The sequence below is a fragment of the Vombatus ursinus genome, unplaced genomic scaffold (assembly GCF_900497805.2).
Source record: "Vombatus ursinus unplaced genomic scaffold, bare-nosed wombat genome assembly UNPS02001419.1, whole genome shotgun sequence".
Taxonomy (NCBI): Eukaryota; Metazoa; Chordata; class Mammalia; order Diprotodontia; family Vombatidae; genus Vombatus; species Vombatus ursinus.
This window is the reverse complement of record NW_020941197.1, coordinates 30,940,596-30,958,460: the sequence shown is the minus strand read 5'-3', so window position 1 is coordinate 30,958,460 and position 17,865 is coordinate 30,940,596. Positions and strand designations below refer to the sequence as shown.

At 42.5% G+C, this 17,865-nt stretch overlaps 1 protein-coding gene across 1 annotated transcript in view; it reads right to left on the bottom strand.

Annotated features, from left to right (window-relative positions):
* Window positions 1-4,616: 4,616 nt before the first annotated feature.
* Window positions 4,617-17,865, bottom strand: part of NR1I2 (nuclear receptor subfamily 1 group I member 2) — a 54,284-nt gene continuing 41,035 nt past the window's right edge. Inside the window, exons 2-7 of the mRNA XM_027866826.1 lie at window positions 16,929-17,116; window positions 15,701-15,966; window positions 12,295-12,437; window positions 10,389-10,505; window positions 9,502-9,607; window positions 4,617-5,010 (exon numbers count right to left, since the gene is read on the bottom strand). Of these exons, the coding sequence (XP_027722627.1) occupies window positions 4,851-5,010; window positions 9,502-9,607; window positions 10,389-10,505; window positions 12,295-12,437; window positions 15,701-15,966; window positions 16,929-17,116 (980 nt within the window). The 3' untranslated portion in view covers window positions 4,617-4,850. The remainder of the gene's footprint in view (window positions 5,011-9,501; window positions 9,608-10,388; window positions 10,506-12,294; window positions 12,438-15,700; window positions 15,967-16,928; window positions 17,117-17,865) is intronic.

Sequence of the window (17,865 nt, the reverse complement as noted above, 5' to 3'; positions counted from 1 at the left end):
TCTTCAGGCCTCTCCCTCCCTATTTTAGCCAATGCTTCCAACCCTCATTGTCCATGTATGTGGTTATGTAGCCTGATGGCATGGAGGAGGCCAAGCCCATCCTCACGACCAGGGGTGGGGAACCTGCAGCCTGGAGGCCACATGTGGCCCTCTAGGTCCTCAAATGCAGCCCTTTGACTGAATCCAAACATCACAGAACTGGCCACCTGTGGTCTCCCCACTCCTGGTCACAATTGTACCATTGTCACTTCTTCCACCCTTCAAGGCTAGAATTGGAAAGAACACTGAATTTAGAATCAAAGAACTTGAAACTACAGAATCCAAAATGTTATTCTGAGCAAGTCACAAACTCTCTGAGGCTCGGTTTCCTCATGGGAGCAAGGCAGGGCCTCTCTAGTTCTAAATCCTATGTTCTTATGATTCTAGTTCAGGAAAAAAAAAAGTTAGGAGGGGAAGGTTGGGGACCCTTGGCTTGTCACCTCAACCTGCTTTCTCTCCATATCAAATGTTTAATTAGAGACTTGCCTCATTATGTTACTTCTGCTGTTGAGTTTTGACCTAGGACATCTTCATTTCAATATAATTGATTTCCTTTGGGATTTTGTGTATTTTACCTTATGCTTTCAAAAATGTTATTCTGAAAAAGGTCATCATTCATCAGGCCACCAGAGGGGACCTTGGCATACAAAAAGGTTAAGAACCCCCTATACCAAGGGCTGGTGGAGAAGTTCCTGTCCTGAGGAGGTTTGGGAGTGGACATTGGCAATGAGTAGCATCCACTTCTAAATGTAGAGATTTAAAACAAGGAGCTCCCATGTCTTCACACAAAAGCCTTGGAACAGAAAACAGTCAGAGAAAGAAGGAAAGTTATAACCTGACTCCTTTTGGTCCTATGACTTTGAAATCCACAAAGGACCCCAAAAGACCTGTACTTCTTTGTTGAATGATAGAAACTGAATTTTCTCTAGATTTGGTTGTTCTGGGGTGGGAGGATGAGGGAGAACCCACTAGATTTGCAAATACTGTCCAATGACAAATGCATTTCCAAAGGAGCCTGATTTGACAAAGTTTCATGTAGTGTAAGTGACACTCTGAAGGTTTAGGTGTGGGGCCCTTTTATTTTTCCTTTTTGGAAAGAGTGCTTTCTCTATAGTCCTTTGTAGCCTTCAGACTCTCTGAAATCTGTGAAAAACTAAATTTAAAAACTAGTAATTTCCCTGATCTTATTGTAAAGTCAGTCATTTATTTCTTATTATAAAGTCAGTCACTTCTCAGCAACTGATAAAAACTGAGATGACACAATCCTTTGTTTCTCTCTTCTTTTGTCAAATTCAAAACAAAAAAAAACCAGAAGTAAATTCAATTAGAAAATTCATAGCTATTGTTTGAATAGACTACACTTTCAATTTCAGCAGGTATATTTCATTTTATGAATGAATACTAAGCAAGTGTACTTCATTTTATGAACAAATCAAAATATACCTAATACATTTTTATGTTCTTAAAACAATAAATCAACCTTTAAATTTGCATAGGATGCAAAAAAGTAAATTTCAATTTCCCTTTTTCTTCTTGTACTGCTACTCTCCAGAAGAAAAAGGGGGCACTTAGTAGCAAGTTGTATGTGAAGGAGAAAATAATGGCCTGAATTTAAATCCTGGGTCTGCCGCTAACTTGCTGTGTGACCAGCGATGGCTCACATCACCTCTCTGCATCTCCGTCTATATATAGAATGGAGGAACTGATCTAGATGGCTTCCAAGGTCTTTTCTAGTTCTAAAAATATAACATGTTTCCACATATGTACTTTTTTTTGTAAAAATTTCTTTTTACCCCAATCTATGGGAAAAAAAGTTTTCCATGGCTTCAAAATTTCTGGAAATCTTATGCATTCATTTCCAGGGTTAATTAATTTTTAATTAAGTATTTCTGCCTTAAATGAAACTACAAACACATCAAAATATTTGCTTGGCTAAATTTCTTGATGTGAAAGGATTTCATGACATTGCAAAGTAACTTGTGGACATTCAAGCATATTTTCATGTACTAATTGATCACAATCAATTTATCATAATCAAGTTAGCTCTCTCTGAATACAACTTAGTTTGGGGAATAGAAATATCAAAAGAGAATTTGCTGTTTGTTCTTCTCTGTCATGGACATTAGCTGAATATGACCATTATTCTTGTTTTTTTGGGGTTTTTTTTGGTCAGGTAATTGGGGTTAAGTGACTTGTCCAGAGTCACAGGTAGTGTTATGTGTCTGAGGCTGAATTCGAACTCAGGTCCTGACTCCAGGGCCGGTGCTCTATCCACTGCACTACCTAGCTGCCCCTTTGACCATTATTCTTGATAAAGATACCCCTGAAACATAAATACATCAACCAGTAGCAGTCCGAGTATATGCACGAATTATGCCTTCTAATTATGCACAAAGATAAATATAACCACATAGAGATTTTCTCCTGCTAGATAAATGCCCTCTGCAAAAGTGCACCCTTTTCTTTACAACATCTATGCAGATTCATATCTAGACCTCAAAGAGATGAACAATTGCATACATATCCAAGCATACACCTCCAAATATACAAGGATAAATGAAGATATATGAGGATGCTGACAAGCTGAATGACATTCAGAGGAGAGCAACCAGAAGGAATAGGGGCCTGAAGACCCTACTTCACACTAATAGACTGTGGCAATAGCCTGAGGAAGAGAATACTTAGGTGAAAATATGATAGATGCCTTCAAGTATCTGAAAGATTGTCATGTGGAAGAAAGACTGGGTTGGTCTTGCTTGACCCAAGGGAAAGAACCAGGACCAGTGGATAGAAGTTACAAGGAGATAGAGTCTGGTTAGATCACTTATCAATTAGAGGGGAATGGGTTCCCTTAGTGGGCAATGAACCTCCTGTCACTGGAAGTGTTGAAGCAGATGCTGGATGACCATTTTTCAAGGATGCTGCAAAAGATACTAATGCTTTAGCTAAGATTGGAATAGATGTAACATCACTTCTCTTATTAATGCTGATGATATGCACAGAAAGAAGAATATATATATATATGTGTGTATATATATATATATATATACACATACATACATATATGTGTGTGCACACACAAACAGCCATGTACCAATATACCTGCTTCAGAGGTTTGTTGTTGTTCATTTGTTTCAGTTGTGTCCAACTCTTTGTGATCCCATTTGGGGTTTTCTTGGCAAAGATACTGGAGTGGGTTGCCATTTCCTTCTCCAGTTCTTTTTATGGATGAGGAAACTGAAGCAAACAGGATTAAGGGACTTGCCCAGAGTCACAAAGCTAGTGAGTATCTGAGGTCAAATTTGAATTCGGGTCTTCCTAACTCCAGCCCAGGGCTCTATCTACTGTGCTACCTAACTGCCCCACTTTAGAGGTTGAGTGCAAGTAAATATGCTGGCTAGAGAGTATGCCTCTAATATATAGCTCCCTGACATGTGGCAGGAAGATGGGTATCTATCAGGAGAAATCTTTTTTTTTTTTTAATTATTATTCCCATAGATACAGTCAGGAGTGCACGTACGCAGGCACATGCACATATCCACCTATGCACACAAATCATGGAGCTCTCATGCAGAATAGGTGTGGGGTAATCTGGACAAGTAGGTGGGAGAAGGTGGAGGTTGGATTTATGTAGCAAGAGGTAGGAGCAAGAGTGGAGGAAATGATGAATGATGTACTAATGAATATACTTGGAGATGTAGTCCCACAGACACAAATCTGAGCTTTGAGTCTGCCCAGCCCTTCCTCATTGGCCACCATCACCATATCTCACTGGAATTCCATCCTCAGACCAGCAGCATCTTTTCTGGAGAAAATTTTTTCTGCTGCAGTGCCCAAAAACCAAGAAGTTACTATGCCAACTGCTTCAGTATCTACAAATTAAGGATGAAGTAAAGGTACAGACTGAGGGGGAAACAATCACTTTTCTTTTTTTTTACATGCACAATAATATTAAATATATTTACACATTAGTCATGTTGTAAAAGAAGAATCAGAACAAAAGGGAAAAAACATGAGAAAGAAAAAACAAAAAAAAATGAAAATAGCATGTTTCCATCTGCATTCAGACTCCGTAATTCTTTCTCTGGATGTGAATTAGCACTTTCCATCATGAGTCTTTTGGAATTGTCTAACATCATTGTATTGCTGGGAAGAGGTAAGTTTATCAAAGTTGATCATGCACAATGTTGTTACAGTGTATAATGTTCTCCTGGTTCTGCTCACTTTACTCAGCATCAGTTCATGTAAGTTTTTCCAGGTTTTTCTGAAATCTGCCTGTTCATCATTTCTTATGGCCCAATAGTATTCCATTACATTCATATACCACAACTTGTTCAGTCATTCCCCAATTGATGGGCACCTCCTCAATTTCCCATTCTTTGCCACTACAAAAAGAGCTGCTATAAATATTTTTGTACATGTGGGTCCTTTTCCCTTTTTTATGATCTCTTTGGGATACAGACCTAGTAGTGGTATTGTTGGATCAAAGGGTATGCACAGTTTTATAGCATAGCTCCAAATTGCTCTCCAGAATGGTTAGATCAGTTCACAACTCCACCAGCAATGTGTTAGTGTTCCAATTTTTCCACATCTTCTCCAACATTTATCATTTTCCTTTTCTGTCATATTAGCTAATCCAATAAGTGTGAGGAGGTACCTCAGAGAACAATCACTTTTCTCCAGAAAAGTCAGATGGGAGTGAGTACTGAAAGGACTGAAGGTCTAGGACAAATCCAAGAGGTTAAGGCTGGACCCTGCAGGTCAGATCACAGAGTGTTCTTGACTCTCGATGATTTCTGTCCAGACAAAGGTCAACAGCTGGTGGCCTTATTATCCGTTATGTTGAATAACTCCCGCATAAGGGGGGTGGCAAAGGGATGGATGTCTTCAATTTTGAGTAGATGCTCGGTGTGCTGGGCATTGATGCTTCGGAGCTCTGTGAGAATGGCTATGATCTTCAGAAACAAAAAACTGTAGGAGAGGTGGGGGGGCAGGGAAGGGAAGAGGGGGACAATGGGTGAAGGAAAGAGAGGGCATAGATAAAAAATTTAGGAAATGCTGTGAAATTTGTGTTTGGTTTCTCCTTCCCCACCCCACCCTCATCCTTTGTCTTAGGGGTCCAATGATGCCCTGGTACCATTGAGGGTAGATTTAGGGAGGGAAACACGTGTTATAGGGGACGGTTTCATTTCTCTGAGCAATAGTCGAGAGTCATTGGATAAAAAGCTCTTGGTTATAGTTAAGAGTTTGTATAGCTCTCCTTTCCTTTCCTTCAGGGCAAACCCAGGTGGACTGTGTTTTTTAAAAGTTTATTTTGCGGCAGCTAGGGGGCACAGTGGATACAGCACCAGCCTTGGAGTTAGGAGGAACTAAGTTCAAATCCTGCCTCAGACACTTGACACTTAACTAGCTGTGTGACCCTGGGCAAGTCACTTAACCCCATTGCCTAGTCAAAAAGAAACAAAAAACAAAAACAAAAAAAGTTTATTTTATTTTTAATTTATGGAATAGAACAAGCATTTCCACAACATAGTACAATAAAAAAAGATGATTGAGATTCTTTAAGTTTAGGGCAACAGCCAAGGCCCAGCCCATGGGGCATCCATGGCAAGCGCACCTAACCTTGTGATGGCTTGTTTCTGGAAGCTGAATCAAGCCTGGTCAACAGCGTCAGATATGAGAGGCAGCGTGGTGCAACGAACAGAAAGCACTGCACTTGGAATCAGGAAGGGCTGCATTCAATCCCACTTCAGACACTTACCACCTGTGTGATCCCTGGCAAGTCACTTTTGGCCTCAGTTTCCCCATCTGTGAAATGAAGGGGTTGGGCATGGCCTCTAAGGCTTCTACTAATTCTAACTCTATGATCCTATGATGTGTTCCTGACATTTGACAAACTACTAAGTTAAGAGTAAAACTCCATAATTCAGTGTTTCCAGAATCTGTAATTTCACCTGTGTAAGAAGACCCATCATGAATGCGGGTCCTAATCCATCTTCCTTTTAGTGGACAGTTACATGAATTGCTGTGGCCGTGCCTCTGGTGATGAGTGAGGCTGGTCTGTGAAAAGCAGGCATACGGTCAGCCCATCGCCAGACCTCTTCCGATGTGATCAGGCCTGACCAATTCTGCTTGCTCAACTTCCAAGAATCCCACGTTACATCCTTGCCATGATGAGGCACGGAAACTCCAGTGGTTCCCTACTTCCTACCACATCAAATCTAAGCTCTTCCATTTGACTTTAGGGGCCTCCATCTCTGGCCCTATCCTAGCTCTACCATTTTTCCACTGTTCCCAACATGCACCCACTGCTCCAGAAACAAGTGGCACTCATATGTCCTTACATTTCTTGACTTCTGTGGCCTTGTTCTTTGTTCCTCCACCTGAAATTCCTCCTCCTCTTTACTGCCCAGCTAGCTCCTCTGCATCTTCCAAAGCAGGCCAGGAGACATGTCCTAACTACTCTAGGTCTTACTGACCTTCCTGTGCCCTGACCTACCACAGGATTTAATGTTTACACCACACAATTTACACTAATCATCTTACATTGCTTCTTTTTGTTTCTTATGTTACTCTTGTCTCTCCAACAAGACTATAAGCTTCTAAAGGGCAAGTTTCTTTGTCTATGTCTTCTATGGCACCTAGTACAGTGTTGAAAATGTAGTAGGCGTTGATATAGCTTGATACGGCTTGAGAACTTGGATAGCTAGTAGAGTTCCATTCCTTTAGCATTTGGCACATTATGACAAGACTAGTTATTTCCCTGAGGCACTTTCTTTCCTCCCACCCACAACATGGGGAGGCTTTACATAAGAAGAAGACAAAGCTGCCCATGGGATCCAAATGGCCCCAGCTTTGTTGGTATCTGGTCATCTATGGGCATAAAATTCCTAGCCATTTGGAATCTAGGGCCATGGAACTTGTTGGATTTCTGAAGACCACTTGAGATAGTCACCATGTCCTTTACCACTGATGACCAAAACATCTCCATATTTAGATGGGGGGGAGGGAGTGTTAGATCAGAATTAATTGCATTTTGTTAACCATTCAATGACTTTTTAGTCACTCATTTCCTCCCAATATCAAACCTGAATTGAGAGTGTTGGTGTTAGAGTTACCTTCAAAACTCATCCAATAGGATCATAGATTTAGAGGTCATGGAGTCCAATTGTCTGATTTTTATACATGAGAACACTCCAGAGAAGTTTGACGCCTTGCCTAGGGTCACCCAACTAGTAAGTGTCTAAGGCAAGATTTGAACCCAGGTCTCCATTGCTCCAAGTCTGGTGCTCTATCCACTATACCATACTATCCCACTTAATACATGTGGACCTAAGTAACCTTACACAAGTGGTTATCAAACATCTTCATCCTGTTAGGGTTATGTTTTTGCTGGGGAACTATATCTCATTCCATTTTTCCACACTCATAACTCAGCCAATTGTTTTCAATTTCCATCTTCTGCAAGATCCCAAACTAGTCTTGTTCAGTATTGTCTTTCACATGAGTAGAAGAGAGATAAGAGCAGCCCAGGCTAAGCAAGTGAGTGGTCTCACAAATCCAAGTCTTTTCCTTGCTCCTGGTGCATAAGCAGCAACATACTCACACTCCAACACACATTAATTAATCCTCCATGCCTGTCTCAGCTCCCTCCCCTCCAGTTCTTACAACTTTCTTGGTTCCCAATTGTCAGCCAGTCACTAAGCATTTATTAAACACCTACTATGTCAGGCACTGTTCTGTTGGGGATACAAAGAAAGGCAAAAGACAGTCCCTGTTCACAAGGAGCTACAGTCTAATGAAAAAGACAACAGGCAAATAACTTAGTAAAAACAAGAATGTGTGTGTGTGTGTGTGTGTTCAATAAAGATAAATTGGAGGTAATCTATAGAGAGAAGGTACAAGCATTAAGGAGAATCAGGAAAGACTTCTTGTTGAAGGTGAGATTTTTAGCTGGTGCTTGAAGAAAGTCAGGGAAGCTGTGAGAGAGAAATAAGTAGGGAGAGAACTCTAGCCATGGGGGACAGTCAGTGAAAATGCTTGCAATCAAGAGGTATAGTGCCTTCTGCAAGGAACAGCAAGGTAACCAGTGTCACTGGATTGAAACGTACATGGGAGTAAGGTATAAGAATATAGGAAAGGTAGGAGATGACCAGGTCCTGGAGGGCTCTGAATGACAAACAAAAGAATTTAGATTTGACACTGGAGGCAATAGGCAGCCACTGGAGTTTATTGAAGAGGGAGTGTAACATGGTCAGATATGTGCTTTAGGAAGGTGAATTTGACAGCTGAGTGGAGGATGAACTGGAGTTGAGGAAGACTTGAGGCAGGCAGGCCCACCAGCAGGCTACTGCAATAGTCTGATCATGAGGTGATGAGGGCCTGCAGGGTGAAGGCCATGGCAGAAGAGAGAAGGCTCATACATGAGAGATTTTACAAAAGTAAAACCGACAGGACTTGGCATTAGACTGGATGGGGGGGCAAAGGAGAGTGAGGAGTTGAGGATGATGCTTAGGTTATGAGCCTGCATGAGTGTGGTACACTGAACAATAATAGGAAAGTTAAGAAGGGTGTGGGAGTTGAAGGGAAAGACAGTGAGTTTTGTTTTGGATATGCAGAGTTTAAGATGTCCATGGAACATCCAGTTTGAGATGCTGTCTGGAAGTTTTGGAGAGAGTTTAGGGCTGGATAAGTAAATCAGAAAATCATTAGCATAGAGACAATTGAATCCCTAGGAACTGATGAGATCACCAAGAGAAATACCATAGAGGAGAAAAGAAGAGAGCCCCAGAGAAAGCCTTGAGGGGCATCCCCAGGTAGCAGGCATGACCTGGATCACCATTGCTGCTCACTGTCCAACCAGCAATGGAGTCTAAAAAGGAGCAGACAACCAGGAGAAAGCTGTGCCTAGAAAATCTAGAAAGAAGAAAGTATCAAGAAGAAAAGTGTGACCAGCAAAAACCCAAACTCTCACATCTTGCCTATTCCCTTCACTCACCTAGCTATTACCTTAGCTCAAGCACTCATCATCTCTTGCCTGGTTTTTGCAACATCTTCCTAATTGGTCCCCATGCCCAGTCTCCCTTCACTCCAGCCTATCCTATGCTACTGCCAAAGTCCCTCCCAAACTACCTTGTATTTAATTATGGTACTTTGTTATTCCTTCTGTATATACTTATGTATGTACTTGTTACAACCCCCATTTGAAAGGAGGGATTGTTTCATTCTATGTACATGCATTTGTAGTGCTCAATACAGTGCCAGGCACACAGTAAGTGCTTAATAAATGCTTTCTGTTTGATTGATTTCTCCCAGTCAGTCCCTAGTAATCTTCCCCCATAGATGCGGAGAACAGCATCCAATGTGAAGCAGTCCATAAACCCACTCCCCTGAAATGAAGCCGAGATGTTTCACTCTGGGGGCCTTTTCTACTGGGAGGCAGCGCTGGCCGCCCTCACTCACCGGTTCTCTGGCTGAGGTCGCTTGCATTCTATGTAGGCTTTCAGTGCCATGGTGAATCTCTGCTGCAGCTGATCCACGACACAATGTTGGACCACACCGGGTCGATCTAAGGAAAGAGCAGGAGCGAGGGAAATCCCTGGGGCGTTAAGTTGGAGAAACTGCTCCCTTTGCCCAAGCTCAGCACCTTTCCCCCTAGCATGATAGGGTAACTTTGTCTCATGAAATAAAGGGCTTTGATATTAATGAAGGAAGAGAGAGATATGTGGACTGTGCTTCCAATTACCCTTTGACTTTGCAACAGATTCTTCTTTGAGCAATAGAAGCCCAGGGAGGAACTTCTTTAGCCCCTCTCTTGGGGAGACCCACTCCCAGAAAAACCCAAGCTCAGGGCATTTCCGTAGAGGGAAGCTCTCTCTCCTTGTGGGCTCTTGGGGACCACAGGGAGACACAATACCATGGCTGTATGATTTGGGGGCTCTGATATAGGCAGTCCAAAGTTGTATAAGATGTGTGTGTGCGTGTATGTCAGAGAAGAGAGAGAAGAGACAGTCTTAAATATTTTGTATATGTGTGTGTATATGCATGTGTATGTGTCTGGTGTTTCTATGTGTACATACATTGATATATACATATATGGAGAGAGAGAGAAGAGAGAGGAAAGATACTCAGATCTAACATATAATAGGACTGCCTGTCTCTTATAGAGAGAGAGGGAGAGACAGAGAGAGGCTAAAGACAGAGACAAGACAGAAAAGAGACCACCTAAGTGGTTGGCTAACAGGACCTTTCACTGGAGAGAATGATGGTAGTTTCCCTCAAGTTTGAACCTGCCTTGGAGTAGGTTGCAGCTGAGATTGAAGGCAAGGAGCAGCGTCGGGCTACTGTACCTGGGGAGAACAGGGAGATGGCCTGAATTAGCACATACTCTTCATCATGTAGCTGCAGCTTCTTCAACATGTAGTGTAATTTCAGTACAGGATCCGTTAGATAGTGCTTTAAGTTCCCTGCAGAGTCCAGGAAGAGAGCAGGTGTCAGCCAAGGTAGGGGTGGAGGCTCTCTAATCATTCAACCCTCCTGAAGTAGCAGCCCTGACCATATAACTGAGTGAGCACCTTATTTCCAAGAATAGGCTTCCCAAAGAGCCCAGGCTCTCACAATATCTCACCAGAGGAGGACCTTCTTTGTCAGAGACTTTGGTTTTGTTTTTTTTGGTTTCTTGGTTGATTTTTTGTTTGTTTGTTTTTTTTATTGTTGTTGGGTTTGGGTTTTTTGTTTTTTGTTGGTTTTTTTTGGTGAGGCAATTGGGGTTAAGTGACTTACCCAGAGTCACACAGCTAGTAAGTGTTATGTATCTGAAGCTGAACTTGAACTCAGGTCCTCCTGATTCCAGGGCCGGAGCTCTATCCACTGTGCCACCTAGCTGCCGCTTTCCCAGACTTTGACACCTGAGATTGTGAGCCCCTTTCCTTCCACTCTGTATATTTCTTTTTTTTTTTAAGGCAATTGAGGCTAAGTGACTTGCCCAGGGTCACACAGCTAGTAAGTGTCAAGTGTTTGGTCTGAGGCCAGATTTGAACGCAGGTCCTCCTGACTTCAGGGCCGGTGCTCTATCCTTGTGCCACCTAGCTGCCCCTACTCGGTATATTTCTTCTTCTCCCTCTTCACCCTTTCTAAGTTCTCTGGGGGGGGTCAGTCAGTCAATAAACATTTATTAAGTGCCTACTATGTGCCAGGCACTGTGTTAGGTGCTAGGGATACAAAAAGAAATTTTTTTTAAAGTAAAAGACAGTCCTTGCCTTCAAGGACCTTACAATCGAATGGGGGAAGACAATACACAAATAAATATATGTAAACAAACCATATACAGGATAAATAGGGAATAATTAACAGAGGGAAGGCACTGGAATTAAGAGGAGTTGGGAAAAGCTTACTGTAGAAAGGGAGATTCTAGTTGGGGCCTGAAGAAAACCAGAGAGGTCAGTTAGGTGAACTCATGTAAAATTGTAAGGCATGAAGACAGGGCAAAAGGCATTTTTCATCCTGGGTACAAAAATATAGAGGGTGCTGACTGGTATTAGTTTGGATTTAGAGGACCTGGGTTCAGATCCTGCTTATGATGCTCACTGCCTGTGTGACCTTGGGAAGGTCACAACTTCCCTAGCTTCAGTTCTGTCATCCATAAAAGGAGAGAGGTGAACTGGACAGCTTCTGAGGTCCTTTCAAGCTCTACATCTACGATCCCATAAGCATTTGCAGTCCTTCACCAGTGTAGAAACAACCAAACTTAACACTTACTTAATAAGAATAATTAAAATAGGAAACTACAGAGAGCTCACTGCTGACAAATAGGTAAAAACCAGCTCTCCAGAAGAAAAAAATATATACCCACGGCACACTTTTCAGTTTAATCTGCATTATCGACATTTTCTCCAGTACTTCATTATGTCTAGCCAATCAACAAAACAATAAACTAAGCCTTACTTAATGTGTAGCGTTTGCCAATTTCCAAAATGCAAATTCTAACACTGATAATTTAACAACAGGCTCTTGAGTGTGAGCCTTCTCTGGCACCCCTGTGGCCAGGGAAGGCATGACTGATAGCCGTACCCCAGGGAACTATTCCCCTGGCTGACATCCACTCCCCACGCCCTCTAGCAGTCTCCCCATTAGCGTTTGAAGGTGCGCTTCACACTGCGGTCCCCAATCATGCTTTGCTGCTACTTGTCCCGAGAGCAGAAATAGTTAGTTCTGGTTCTATACTCATGTAATGATAGGAGAAGACCAATCACGTGCCTGTAGGATCATCTAAGTAGTAGAAAAATCGACCAAAATCCCAGGTTCCAGTTTCTGCATTGAACACCTTGTTGAAGCGCAGTAGGCACAGCTCAATCATGGACCCTTTCAATAGATAAATCTGGTCCTCAATAGACAATTCTCTGAGAGAAGGGAGGGAGAAAGTAGCCCATTAACTGTTGAAACGTATGTGACGCTGAAAAAATATCAGATATTCTTATTGTTATGGGTTTATACTTGATATGCCCAACTAGATTATAAGCTTTTTTTTTTTTGGTGAGGCAATTGGGGTTAAGTGACTTGCCCAGGGTCACACAGCTAGTAAGTGTCATGTGTGTGAGGCCGAATTTGAACTCAGGTCCTCCTAACTCCGAGGCCGGAGCTTTATCCGCTATACCACCTAGCTGCCCCTGATTATAAGCTTTTTAAGGGTAGTTTGTGGCTCATACTTTTTTGTATCTGCCACAGAACCTAAAGGTTTATACAAGGTAAGAGTTCAATACTATAAAACATTTCTCAACATCTGTTGTGTATGGAGCACTGAGCTACAAAAATTTAGTCTACAAACTTATAATCCAGAAGCAATTGTTTATTGAGTAATTAAACCCTTCTCATATCGTATGGTGCCCTTCCTACTCCAGCTAGGTGGCTCAGTGGATAGAGCACTGAGCCTAGAGTCAGGAAGGCCTGAATTCAAATCTGACCTCCCACACTTAATAGCTGTGTGACCCTGGTTACTTAACTTCTGTCTGCCTCAGTTTCCTCAACTATAAAATGGGGATAATGATAGCACTTATCTCCCAGGATTGTTGTAAGGAACAAATGAAATAATGATTGTGAAGGTCTTAGCACAGTGCCTGGCACTATGTAAATAGTAGCTATTGTTATTATTACTCTATCATCTCCTCCTCTCTAAACTAAATGGATATTCCCAATGATGCAGGCTATCATTGGTGGACTTCTTTGGGGGGCTGTGGCAATAGTTTATCTCAAGAATAGGCTTCTCAGAGTTAGTCCAGAGCTGATCAGAAGATGGCATAGCTGGGGAGAGGAGCTCAAATGGCCTGGCCACCTAAGAATAAGGGAGGTCCCTTGTAACTCTATGTGGGGCTACCCCGAAGAAAGTCAGTGTGCCTTTCTCACCACTCCTGAAAAGGTAGAGAGGATACACCCTGTCAGAATGTTTTAAGGGGTAGGGGATATGCTCTGGAATCTCTCCTCTATAATTTCTTCCCTTGACAACAAATTTTCATTAGAACACAGCCCTTCCATTAACCATATTGGCTGTCATTTAAGGTACCACCCCATTTGTGGAATAAGGCTCACACACGGAAGTGATAAAGGAATGTCCAGTGACCCAACTAGTCCAGTGTGGCACCAGTTCTTAAACACTGGGGTGTGAGGATGAACCTCCAGGCCACTTTGAGCTTACAGATCAGGGGTCCTTTGGAGAATCTGTTCCTCGATCAAGGTAGTTTCTGTTCTGGAAGGTCCTAAAAGTGTCAAGAAACTACATTCTGGAGTGAAGGAGGAGGCAGAGAAGAGGAAGTCTTGGGAGGGAACCCCAGGTCAGTCTGGAAGTTCCTGAAATTTCCTTAGTGTGGTTCAGAGCCTTACTCAGGGTTCTAATGATGTCCTTCTCCTCTGAGTCCGCTGAATCTCTGGGTCAAGTCCAGACCTCCAGTAGCAATGGTCCTTGGACATTGGATCTGAGAGTTGGAAGGGCCCTCTGAGGCCATTTATTCCAGTTCTTTCTCACAACACCCCCATCAAATGGTCATCTAGCTTTTGTTTGAGGTTCTTCAATGATTGGCAACTCACTACCATCTCAACTTGCATTATGTAATACCAAGCAATTAATCAATTCCATAGGGGGAAAACTCAGGTAAATTAGCTCAACTTTGTCAATTCAGTCAAAAGGGTGGTTGATTCAGTAGGGCTATGTAGACATAGCTTATGTGGCTCTCTGGTGTAGAGATAGCACAAGAAAATCGCTGGTATCACTGTGGCAATTCTCTCCATTTCTCTTTCTTTTTAACAACCTAGTATATTGTCCAATCAGCTTCCCATTCGCTAGCAGGAATTCTCATCTCCCAATCTTTTCTGAGCGTGTTGGAGGAAACTAGGCAAAGGATGACCATAGGAGCACAGGGAGTAAATCCAGCGCAGTTTAGCACAGACCAGCTTAGCTCAGCCTAGTCTCCTATCTCCAACAGCAGACCAGAAATGGGGGAAAATTTCCAGACCACCAAAGGAGCACAATTCAAATCAGCTTCCATTTCCCCACTGATCCATCTGTGTCCCTGACCACTAGGCATAGACATGTACATAACCTGTTACCCATGGGTGCCCAAAACGGTGACAAGGGACTTAATAGGTACAGGACAGGATAGAAAATGGATTCATCTCAAAAGAATCTATTTCTATTCTATTATTAAAGTCAAAGCCTTTTCCATTCAACTCCAAAGGATATATATGTGTTCTTACCCAAGAACCCAAGACCTGCTGTTCAAGTATAAGGAAATCAAGCAGCTATCCATAGCCTTAACCTCCATTGCCAAACACAGTATCCCCTCCCCAAGAGTGGTGGAAAGTGACCCCCAGGTTCTCATCATTCCCAAGCAAACTGCTGAAAGGTCTCTGAGGTTCATCCCAGGTCCAGGAGGTCATTGCCTCTGTTACTGGCAACAGAGTCCTGGATTTGGAATTGGAAGACCTGGATTCCAATCCTAACTCTGCTACTTACTCCCTATGTAACTGTGGGGAAGTCATTTACCATTTGAGGGCCTCAGTCTCACCTGTATGATCAAGGAATGGATTAGAGGATTTCTAAGGTCACCTCCTTTAATAGTCCATAAACTAAGTTGTCTTGGAGCCTCCTCCCTTTCCTCATGCCCCTAGTCATTGGCTGACTAGAGAGGTTAAGCAGAGTGTTGGCGGCAACATCCTATGAATTTAGAACACCTGATGGTAGCTTGCTTGCTCAGTGCTAGGTAATCAACATTCCCTAGCCCAGTCTTCCCAATCCTCCCTTAGGGACAAGTTGCCTGTGATCTTTTGTCATGAGGGCGACTCTGCTCAGAGCTCCTTTCCAAATGTCTTCTACTCTCTGAATGACACCAAGTGGTCACAAATTTCCTTCCTCTTCATGGGAAAAATCCGAATCTTAGCTGGCCAAAAACAAGTAGAGAACCTTGAGGATATTGATATCTCATCCACATTCAGAGGAAGGAAGACCCACCTTAGAACCCTTTAATCTCTGACCTTACTAATTTCTCTAGCCTTTGGCATAGTCACATGGTACTTGACACACAGTGCTTAATAAATATTTGTTGACCACCTGACTGATGCCATTTTTTTTGCCCCTTCCTATACCATCTTTCCCCAATATATCCCCATATCCTACCGGAAGCAGGGAATGACTTTGGCAAAATTGATGATGCCTTTAAACATGTAGGTTGCGGTGTTGGCCATGTAGGGCAAAAAGGAAATGATCATTTTCCCTGACTTATCTTCTGAGGCTCTGTAGTTCCAGATGCTGCCATCTTCACACTGTAGCCGCAGAGACATAGGGCAGCAATGTTTGGTGATACTGTTCCACTTGACAGTGGCTTCCTCTGAACTGGCAGTGGACTCGGGAATCTTAGGGTCACTGCTCTGTGCTTCAGGCACCTGGGAAACAGATCATTACAGTGGAAGAGAAGAAAAGAGAAGGGAGGGGAGGGGAGGAAAAGTATGTAAGGAGAGGAAGCAGAGGAAAGGAAGCAAGGACATTTATGCCCATCTGTCACATTACACAGATATATACCAACCACATTGAATGTTAGCTGCTAGTACAAAGATGACTCTAGATGAGTATGCACATATTGCACATCTCTGCAGGCACACTGTATGAAGGTATTTCTGTGTAGGAAAAAAGATAGTATGGTGCAGTCCAAAGTGTTTTTGACTAAGAATCAGGAAATCTGGGATTAAATCCCGGTAACTAATAGCTATATGAGCAACTAGATGACTTGAAGTCAGGAAGATCTGAGTTCAAAACCAGCCTCAGACACTTAACTAGCTGGGTGATCCTAAGGAGGTCAACTTCTGACTACCTCAATTTCTTTATCTGTAAAATAGGGCAAATAATGGCACCTACCTCCTAGGATTGTTGTATGGATCAAATGAGATAGCACATGAAAATGCTTTCCAAGTATTAAAGCACTACATAAATACTAGTTATCATGATCATCATCATCATGATTACTTTATGTCTTTGAGTCTCATTTTCATCATCTGTGAAATGAGGAAACTTAATCCCTAAGATCCCTTTACTTCTCACTTCTTAGCCCCAACAAGGGGCTATCACTCTGGACCATACTTTGTCATGTTCTCAGAGCAAAGAAATAAACCATAAAGAAGCCTATGACTACTAAACTTACAGGTCCAGAGAAGCCTGACAGTACATTAAGCATATCACATGCCCATAGCCCTAAGGGAGGAGGGAGAATGGGGTGTCTTGATTTTTACTTCATTTACAGCTTAGACCCAGTTCCATATCACTTGCCTGGGTTGGGGGGATGAAGAACAAGGTTTGCTAATAGTACAATGAAGGATGTAATTCTGAAGCAGCAAACGCTTAATTCTCTTACCCAGACGTTCTTAAAATGGGAGAATGTGGCATCAAAGGTTTTCTTCTGAGCCTCCAAGAGCTCCATGATCATCTTCTGCTGCTCTTCTGTTAACTCCTTGACTTCCAGAGCCTGAGTCTCCAACTGTTCTCTCTTCTTTCTCTTGATCAGGGCTCTTCTCTGCTCCACCGCTGCATCAGACATGATCACTGCACAAAAGGGAGAAGAGGAGCTAGCTTAGGGAAAATCTATTCCCTTAACCCTTGAATACCACCAGGAGCAAATGCCCTGAGTTATTGAGGTTGGGATCATTCTCCTTTCCCCAGGCCACCCCAGCTACATGTGCTAAGCATGTGCTAAGCTCAGGAATAATTACATATTATCACCAGCTCACCCTCCTCTGAACTCAGAAAGATTGTGGATTCCATAGAGGAAAATCTAAATTACCTCAGTTATCTGAGCTAGAGGGAGCTATAGGTGGTGACTTGAGTTTGGGGTGGCAATTGAAGAGAAGAAGATCTAACTGGCTTACTTAAAGCAAGAGAAGAGTACAAGGAAGTTCCTTTATTGGTTTCTGGCTTGGAAGCACTCTGTACTCTGAATCACCAAGGTCATGGAGATGTTGACCTCTAAGAGTTTCCACCATTGTTTTTCTGAGTCCCACAGTTCTCAGTACTGTTCCAGCAGAGGAAGGCATGAGTTGCACCCTCCCCTGGTCATTTTCTGCTGAGCACAGATCTATGGGGTCTGCACTGCATTGAGGCAACAAGTTGGTGTATTCAGAGTGCCTCAGTGCCTGGCACAGTGCTTTGTGCATAATAAATTCTCAATAAATATTTGCTGATTGACTGAATGTGTTGAGAGCTCAGTAAGATTAGGTGCTGGTAAAAAATAGGGCAAAGATCATGGTACCACCAGTATTGATCTCAAATTGATTTGCATAGTAACCAAAGGCTTT